This window comes from Hyperolius riggenbachi, chromosome 6 (assembly GCF_040937935.1).
Source record: "Hyperolius riggenbachi isolate aHypRig1 chromosome 6, aHypRig1.pri, whole genome shotgun sequence".
In the NCBI taxonomy this organism is placed as follows: Eukaryota; Metazoa; Chordata; class Amphibia; order Anura; family Hyperoliidae; genus Hyperolius; species Hyperolius riggenbachi.
This window is the reverse complement of record NC_090651.1, coordinates 219,258,925-219,268,330: the sequence shown is the minus strand read 5'-3', so window position 1 is coordinate 219,268,330 and position 9,406 is coordinate 219,258,925. Positions and strand designations below refer to the sequence as shown.

Below are 9,406 nucleotides of genomic sequence, written 5' to 3'. Positions count from 1 at the left end.
TGAGGCATTATGTGACCATCATACAGTATATTTACATTTTCAGTGAGTCTTAGTACCTACTGTATAAAAATTTCTTATCAGCAAATATTTGATGAGACTTGCACAATGTTAAAACATATGGAAGAGTTTGAAGTAGGCCTGAACGATTTTAGGAAACAATTTAATTGATCAATTTCTGTCCGAAATTGCGATTTCGATTTGTTTCACGATTTCCTTCAAATCAAGCTTTGTTCCTCCTCTGTGCCTGTTTGTTCACCCCTGTCCCTCTTTGTGCCCCCTTTACCTCTTTATGCCTCCTCTGGGTCTCTCTTTTGCCCCCTTTGTGTCTCTGTTCCCGCTCAGTTTCTCGTTGTGTCTCTGTTTGTGCCCACTCTGTGTCTCCTATCTCGGTCTCTGTGCCCACACTCTGTATCTCTGTGCCGCCTCTGTCCCCCAAGCTGCATCAGTACTGGGCATAGCTTCCAGCACGAGTCTAGCAATGCCCGTCTATCCACTTAGCCTCCTGCAGGCTCTAATGCACGGAATACTTCCTGTATGTCATGTGACATACAGGAACCCAGAGGTTTGGCAAGCACAAGAGCCTGCATACGACGATAGAGGACGGACAGTGTTGGACTCGTGCGGAAGGTATGTCCAACGATGCAGGCCGCACGCGCCGGGACTTTGAGGAAGTTTGAAGCCGCCTCTTCAAACTTCCCCCATGTGGAAATGACGTGATCGCGATAATTGCTGCTTTTACGATTCCGAAATTGTGATCTTGGTGATCGCGATTTCGGTTTAAATTAGATTTATCTTTCAGGCCTAGTTTGAAGTAACCTCACCTCATCGCTTGACCGCAAGTAGTTTACTCCATCCTGTTTATCAGGATTCTTGTAGCTGAATTGGGAGAAAAGGATAATGTCAGGAAGGCAACATGTTTCATATAAATAGTCAAGGTATGTTAGCGGAACAGAAGAACCAGTGCAAGTTGTACAAAGCCAAAATCCATCTCATTTTTATTTTTAATTAAGAAAAACAGAAATCTTTTTAAAAATGTTAAATGTCTTTTTTGCAGCTTCCAGTATGCAGTATCTGAAAAGTGGTTAGTTAGGGAGTTGTGCAATGTGAGAGGTATACCTGCACGTGGTGCCCCCTACTGGTCACATAATCTACAATTATGTCTGACCATAGCCTCTCACCTGAATTTTGCAGAACGTATGCAATTCCTGCTAGATTTAGTACTGCAGACACGGGTGTATACCATTGACCTTGATTGGCTGACGGGCTGTTTGTGGACCATATATAATGGCAGATTGCTGTCTGGGAGTGAGCATTTGCTTCTCGTGTGAAAAGCAGAAACCTGTCAGAACACCTGTAGTAGTTTTACTTTCATCAGTTAATTCCTCACTCTCAGTGGTCTAACAGATATCAAGAATGAAAGAAAGAAAGTTCTCATACAAGTATGCCGGTTACGCTAACCACACATTAGTACTGCACAAAAGACTGTTTAGTTTTACAAAACATTGGAGCGTATCTGCACTGCTTTGGCTCCCGCTATGTGATCTTGTGTTGGAGCAGCTCTGTAAGATAATAAAATCTTGCTGGATCCATCATGTTAAGTCCAGCTATGGGCGATCCTGCAGGTGACATCCATGTGCTTTTCTACAGGGACATTAGATTAAACAAGCAGAGGCGTAGCCAGGGTTTTCGGCGCCCGGGAACAAAGAAAGTTTTTACGCCCTCCTCTGGACAAAATGGGCATGGTCACACATCAGAATGTGGTCATGGGTGGAGTCAAAAGTTTTTTAGATAGCTATATGTGCCCCCTTACCCCATTTATATAGCCAGATGTGCCCCCCTTTAAATAGCCAAATGTGTGCCCCTTTAGTTAGCCCAGCCTTTCTCAACCTTTTTACCCTGGAGGAACCCTGCAAATAACTTTTGGATCACAAGAAACCCTTGCAAACAATTTTTTAATTTCGAGGACCCCCTGTATTTATTTTTCCAGAGGCATGGTCTTTAAAATAAAGCAAGGCTGTTAATTTCACTAACTCCTATTACACTGCCACTCATTATACTGTGCTCAATATTATTCTGTCCCCCAATTTAGTGTTTCTTTTTACAGTACCTCCTTTTATAATGTGCTCTATTATACTTCCTCTACAATGGGGGAAAATGCCAAGGAACCCCTGCAGAGTCCTGAAGGAACCCTGGTTAAGAAAGCCTGAGTTAGCCAGATGTGCCTTCACCCCATTTAGATAGCTAGATGTGCCCCCTTTAGTTAGCCTTATTCTGCTGCTGCAGAGGGAAGGAGAGAAGCAGGGGCACTTCGGGCAGCCAGCGAGCCACCTCTCATGCACGTGGGGGTGCAATGGCCTGCTGAGCACCCTCTCAGTGCTGCGCCCAGGTAAATATGTCCCCCCTTGCCCATCCATAGCTACACCTCTGTAAACAAGAAGCACCTTTTCAGTTATTATACTAATTTCATAGACTTAATATCTGCACAAAGTTTTTCACACCTGCTAGGGAAAGCCCATGTTTAGGAAGCAAAAGGTCCGGGGTGTCCACCTAGGTTGCTTAATCAACCGGCATGCTGGATTTTTAATCAAACATCGACTGCTGAGTCCATTATATTCTCCTACTTACTGTGACCACAAAAGCAGCTTTATCATGATTCCACTCACCAGAGACAGAACATGTCACTCGGCCATTGCCTAGCAATGCATCTGTACAGAATTGGGACCCCGCAGTGTCACTGCGGTTCTTCTAAGCTTAAAGGGTACCTGAGACGGGGAGGGAGAAAAAAAATATACATAACTGGGGTTTCCTCCAGTCTGATTGCTCTCTCACCACCATTCTCCGCCACTTGCATCAGCCGCAATTGGTCTAGGAAAGTCCTCCAATCAGCGCAGGCACAGTCCCGCCTCGTGCGCTCCCCCGTCGCCAGGAGCATTCTGCGCCTGGGGAGTAGTACTGCGCAGGCGCAGAATACTTCCGGAGGCAGGAGCGTGCGGCCGGACCGTGCATGCGTGGTATGCCCCAGACCACAGGACTCTGCCGGACAATTGTGGACGATCCAGGTGGTGGACGACGGTGAGGGAACAATCAGCCTGGAGGAGGTTGGAGGAAGCCCCGGGTATGCATATATTTTCTTTCTCCTTCGCCGTCTCAGGGTTACTTTAAAGTGTACCGGAGGCGATATGTGACATCATGAGATAAACAGGTGTATGTACAGTATAAAACATTAAAAAACAGGCTTTTTGAGTAGTTGTATTTTGCTGCCTGAAAGTGTTAATTTCTAGGCATGAAAGTGACAGCTTCTGTCTTGTTGGTGCCTTGTCGGGAATATAGTAAACATCACTGATAAGCAAATTACAACCATAAAAGATTTCCTGGCAGAAGACAACTTCTGAGGGCAGGGAGAGATAAAATATCTATAATATAACTATTAACCTTTTTTTTTCAACTCTGGGACACTTAATAGGCGGCCACTGATTAGAGAGAGTAAAACATTCAATCTACTTTGTGAATGTTTAAACAGGGAAAAAAAACCCTGTATACTTAAAAAATGTCATTTTTAGGAGTAGGAGGATAAATATAATTGCTTATCTCATCAGTTTATTTTCACATCAGGTTCACTTTAGGGGTTGGTTATCATTAGGGGTGATTGCGATGCACTTGCCGATGGTCAAATCACTAGTGCAGTGTCACCCTATGAGGGTGTTCTCACAGAAGCATTGCAATTTGGTTAAAATCTCAATCGTGCTGCATACAGCATTTTGCGGAGCTATTTAGCTTGCAGGAATGTGCAAAAATGCAAAAACAATCGCTCTGAAAAACACAATCTTTAAAGGAAACCTAAAGCCAAGTAAATAAAATGAGTTTCACTTGCCTGGGGCTTCTACCAGCCCCCATGTAGCTGTCCTGTGCACTCACTGGTCCTCAACTATCCTCCGTTTTACCGCAGTGGCTTAGTTAAGTTTCGCGAGGCCACTGCATCTGCGTGGCCCTGGCCACGCATATCCTTGCTTGCGATACCCTCCGCAATAGCATCTTGCGCAGGACACTACTGTGGACAGGAATGAGAAGAAGGGTACGCATGGCCAGGGCTGTGCAGGCGCAGAGGTGCACCGACTCCCAGTCGGCAAAATTTAAACTAAGCCATGGCGGGGGAACGGCGGATTGTTGAGGACCGGCGAGGGCACAGGACAACTACAGGGGGCTGTTAGAAGCCCCAGGTAAGTGAAATTAATTTTTTTTACTTGGCTTTAGGTACACTTTAAGCTCTTAGCGATTGCATTTTGAAGTGTGAACTAAGCCTAAGACAAGGAGAGCTGTCATACTGGAGGTTATGCACACTGAACATCGTCTGATTGAACTGTGATTATGAAGGGCTCTAGTTTATACTCATGTACAGTGCAGTACCATTTGGGAAAATGCTGACATATTTATGCATATATTTATGTCTAGAGAAAAATAGAGCACCTCAATCATACATTATTTGAAAAGCGAAGCATTTATACACAGATGAACACTTGTAAACATTCTGAGATAAACACTTCTAAGAATTTACGGATTACTTTTTAATCCTTGTACATCTGATATTTTACCTCCTCACACTGAAACTTAGCAGCTCTCCACTTCTCGTCTCCTGTAGGCAATCACTTCTAATATTTACAAATCTTAATACTGCTACTCTGCTGACTGAGATGCAGAGAGGCAGTGGCGTTCCTATTGTAGAGCGCAGGGGGGCGTGGCGCACCGGGTGACAGACACCCAGGGGGTGTCGCCACGACCCCCCACAGCAGCAGAGCAGGAGGGGGAAGCAGCGCTAGAAGGAGGGGCAGTGGGGGCAGCAGTGGGAAGGGGGAAATATCCCCCCCCCCTCCCTCACCTGGGACCCCGCCTTCTGCCTCTCTCCCCCTCCATTCAGCGGTGGCAAGTGCGGGCTCGGCGGCGGGCCGGGGAGACATGCGGAGAATTACTCACCACTTCCGCGTTCCAAGCGCCGGCAGCGTCATGTCGTCACAGATCTCCGCCTTCATTGAAGGCGGAGATCTGTGACGACATGACGCTGTCGGCGCTTGGAACGTGGAAGTGGTGAGTAATTCTGCGCATGTCTCCCTGCCCCCGCGCCCACACTTGCCACCGCTGAATGGAGGGGGAGAGAGGCAGAAGGAGGGGTCCCAGGTGAGGGAGGGGGGGGGATATTTCCCCCCTTCCCACTGCTGCCCCCACTGCCCCTCCTTCTAGCGCTGCTTCCCCCCTCCAGGGACATCTATACTGGGGGCAACTGTACTAGCTATACTGGGGGCAACTAAACTAGCTATACTGGGGGCAGCTATACTAGCTATACTGGGGGCAGCTATACTAGCTATACTGGGGGCAACTAAACTAGCTATACTGGGGGCAACTATACTGGGGGCAGCTCTACTAGCTATACTGGGGGCAACTATACTAGCTTCACTGGGGCAGCTATACAAGCTATACTGGGGGCAATTATACTGGGGGCAGCTATACTAGCTATACTGGGGGCAGCTATACCAGCTATACTGGGGGCAACTATACCAGCTATACTGGGGGCAACTATTAGCTGGGGGCAACTATACCAGCTATACTGGGGTCAACTATACTAGCTTCACTGGGGGCAGCTATACTGGGGGAAACTACTAGCTATACTGGGGCAACTATACTAGCTAATACTTTAAATTACAGTTAGCTCCGCCCTCATCCGGCCATGACCACGCCCATTTTGCCACGGAGCAGGCCGTAGGTTGTGGCCACGCCCATTTTTTAGGGGGGGGGGGGTGTCTTAATACCCAGCACCGGGTGCCAAATGCCCTAGGTACGCCACTGCAGAGAGGATATGTTTGCTTTATAATCAGATGTCCTCCTCACAGCACATCACATACACAAGAGAGCAGACTTCAATGTAATCATGTTTCTTTAGGTGTAACTAGTTACTCACCTCAGTCCACCACCTCTACTGTTGTTTGCAAAGTAACCTTTTCGATAAGCACAACAAATACCAACTGTGATCAGAACCAGCACCACAACCACCACCAGGATGCCTCCAACAATGCCAGCAATGTTTAGGTCATCTGCACACAAAGAAGATGCTATGATTACTACAGAAACATCCGAACAAACTTATAGAAGAATGAAGGTCTAAAGATGACCAGATCTAAGTGTAAGGGCCCATTCACACTTGCTGAGCGCAAATTTAGTGATTTTGCTAGTGTTTTGCTCTGGCGTTTTTTGGCGATTAATGGCAAAAAAAAAAAATCACAATTCACACCTGGCGATTTTTTAGCGATCGCATTTTGCGCTTCTATAGCACTAAAACACGATCGCTGGGAAATCGCCTGAAAATGGTGCAGGCTACACGTTTGCGTTTAGCGCTTTTGGGCGATTTGCAGCGATTAGTGCAAATCGCCCAAATGAGAACGGGCCCATAGACTTTTATTACCCTAGCGCTTTGAAAAGCGCTACCGTTTGAGCTTTTTGCCAAAATCGCAGGCAAAACGCTCAAGTGTGAATGGGCCCTAAAGGGGGCATCCCTAATGCTTCCTTTCCACACTACTCTATAATGGAGGCATTAAACAAGACTGCTGAGGTCACATTATTTATATAACACACAAAGGGAAGAGGACAATGATGTTCTCTACTGAATAAATAAAGAGATTCCATGTAATAACGGCTGAAGACAATTTAAGCGAAACTCCAGAAAATTATAGGGTGACGCCACTTGCACACAATAATAAGGAATCTGCATAGTGAAGAACCTAGTAATGGAAGCAATATCAAAAGGGTTTCTAAGTATGAAAATGGGGGAGGGAAATATATATATATATATTATACAGCATATTTTTTTGTTTATGCACAGACCAGACCGTGCCCACACAAAGGCCGATTCATAGATGGCTAGTCACTGCTACACCTACAGGAAGTCCCGGTTTCACATTAATACAACATGAAACATTTATCATCTGCTCTTTACATTAGACCTATTATAAGGCTAGAAAGAGGAGTGTGGCCTTAATGTATGCAACATATTTCCAGCTTTAATTTTGTGATCAGAACAATCAAGCTTTGCTGCATTAGATGTGGTCTACCACCAGAGGGCACCCCGTGTATGCTTCCCTAACAGGATGATAATGCGTAGAGGGACTGAGACGGCCTCAACAGGCCCTTTCCCTGACAATGTGGAATAATAAATGATAACTTACACACTTCAAGGAGCTGTGCTTCACAGCGAGCGGATCCTGCAGAATTGGTGGCTATACAGTAATATTGTCCCATGTCTCCTTTATTAATTGTGGAAAATGCCTAAAAAATAAATAAGAGAAACTTCAGATTTCTGCAGCCTCGTCATTATCCTCTTTATCAAATACAGAGTGCTTTCCAGAAATCTGGCCAATTAATTTCCTTGGTCCTCACCCCCTCACATAACCCGAAACAACAATTACATCAAGCCGTGTGACCCCCTAATCGCCACTCCCAAATCCTCACCCACTACTTCTATGCTAGAACACATCTGTGAGGAAATTCCCGCCTGACGCCAACTCCAGACACAATCACTTCCCATCTTCTAAACTACATAGATTGAAAAAAATCAGTGTACTTAAAAAGCCCTAGCTCAACCTCCTTTACTACAATAAATATATATATTTTTTTTAAACTGTCAGCATTTCGAAAATGTTTGTACATTGTACGTTTGTAGTTTTTGCAGTAAATATATTTGGTTGGGTCCTGTAGCCCCTTTCCAGTTGACACAGTGCAGGTTTACTGGACAATCTCAGCAAAGCTCTGTCGCACTGATGGCAATCCCAGTATATACAGTGGGATGCAAAAGTTTGGGCAACCTTGTTAATCGTCATGATTTTCCTGTATAAATCTTTGGTTGTTACGATAAAAAATGTCAGTTAGATATATTATATACAGTAGGAAACACACACAGTGATATATGAGAAGGGAAATTAAGTTTATTGGATTTACATAAAGTGTGCAATAATTGTTTAAATAAAATTAGGCAGGTGCATAAATTTGGGCACTGTTATTTTATTGATTCCAAAACCTTTAGAACTAATTATTGGAACTCAAATTGGCTCGGTAAGCTCAGTGACCCCTGACCTACATACACAGATGAATCCAATTATGAGAAAGAGTATTTAAGGGGGTCAATTGTAAGTTTACCTCCTCTTAATTTACTCTAAAGAGTAGCAACATGGGGGTCTCAAAACAACCCTCAAATGATCTGAAGACAAAGATTGTTCAACATCATGGTTTAGGGGAAGGATACAGAAAGCTGTCTGTTTCCACAGTTAGGAACATATTGAGGAAATGGAAGACAGGCTCAGTTCAAGTTAAAGCTTGAGTGGCAGACCAAGAAAAATCTTGGATAGACAGAAGCAACGAATGGTGAGAAAGAGTCAACCCACAGACCAGCACCAAAGACCTATAACATCATCTTGCTGCAGATGGAGTCAATGTGCATTGTTCAACCATTCGCCACACTTTACACAAGGAGATGCTGTATGCGAGAGTGATGCAGAGGAAGCCTTTTCTCCGCTCACAGCACAAACATAGCCGCTTGAGGTATGCTAAAGCACATTTGGACAAGCCAGATTCATTTTGGAATAAGGTGCTGTGGACCGATGGAACTAAAATTGAGTTATTTGGGCATAAAAAGGGGCGATATGCATGGAGTAAAAACAACACAGCATTCCAAGAAAAACACCTGCTACCTACAGTAGAATATGGTGGTGGTTCCATCATGCTGTGGGGCTGTGTGGCCAGTGCAGGGACTGGGAATTTTGTTCTGTCTTGTTCGGACTTTGACGCCGAGTCCCCTGACTCTGAAACCAAGCCATTTATTTTCAAAGTGGACATTTTCACCTGAACTTAAGTATACATATTTTCTTCCCTTTTTATTTTTATACTGCGCTACTATTGTCTTTATAATTGTTGATTTTAATGATTTTCTGTATATATTAATTATTTATATTGCATTTATAATAAAAGACTTCTAAAAGTCATTTATCTTTCGGCTACACTTACTATTCAGCCACACACGGAACGAATCCTAGCTTTCTGAAAATTTGCTACTGAGAAGTGTTGTTATTAGCCAGGATAAACTGTTAACCATTTTCTTACCTGCAGGTCTTAGTCAGCCAGTGGGCTTCTCTGTCCCATTTAAACAGACCTGCCCTGACCGGTTTGTACCGGTATTCCTTAAAATTGTAAACTGTTCCTTACAATCAGGAATATTTCCTGCTTTACTGAAGGAAGCAATCATCAGGCCTCTCCTCAAAAAACCCTCCCTGGACCCAGATGCAATGACCAGCTACAGACCTGTCTCTAATCTTCCCTTTCTGGGTAAGCTAATTGAAAAAGCTGTATACCTCCAGCTAGAAGCCAAAATCCT

The 9,406-nt window shown here is 44.5% G+C and overlaps 1 protein-coding gene across 1 annotated transcript in view; it reads right to left on the bottom strand.

Annotated features, from left to right (window-relative positions):
- The window catches only part of JAM3 (junctional adhesion molecule 3), a 115,146-nt gene that overhangs the window by 6,063 nt on the left and 99,677 nt on the right, over window positions 1–9,406 (bottom strand). Inside the window, exons 6-8 of the mRNA XM_068240428.1 lie at window positions 7,209–7,308; window positions 5,948–6,080; window positions 822–876 (exon numbers count right to left, since the gene is read on the bottom strand). Of these exons, the coding sequence (XP_068096529.1) occupies window positions 822–876; window positions 5,948–6,080; window positions 7,209–7,308 (288 nt within the window). The remainder of the gene's footprint in view (window positions 1–821; window positions 877–5,947; window positions 6,081–7,208; window positions 7,309–9,406) is intronic.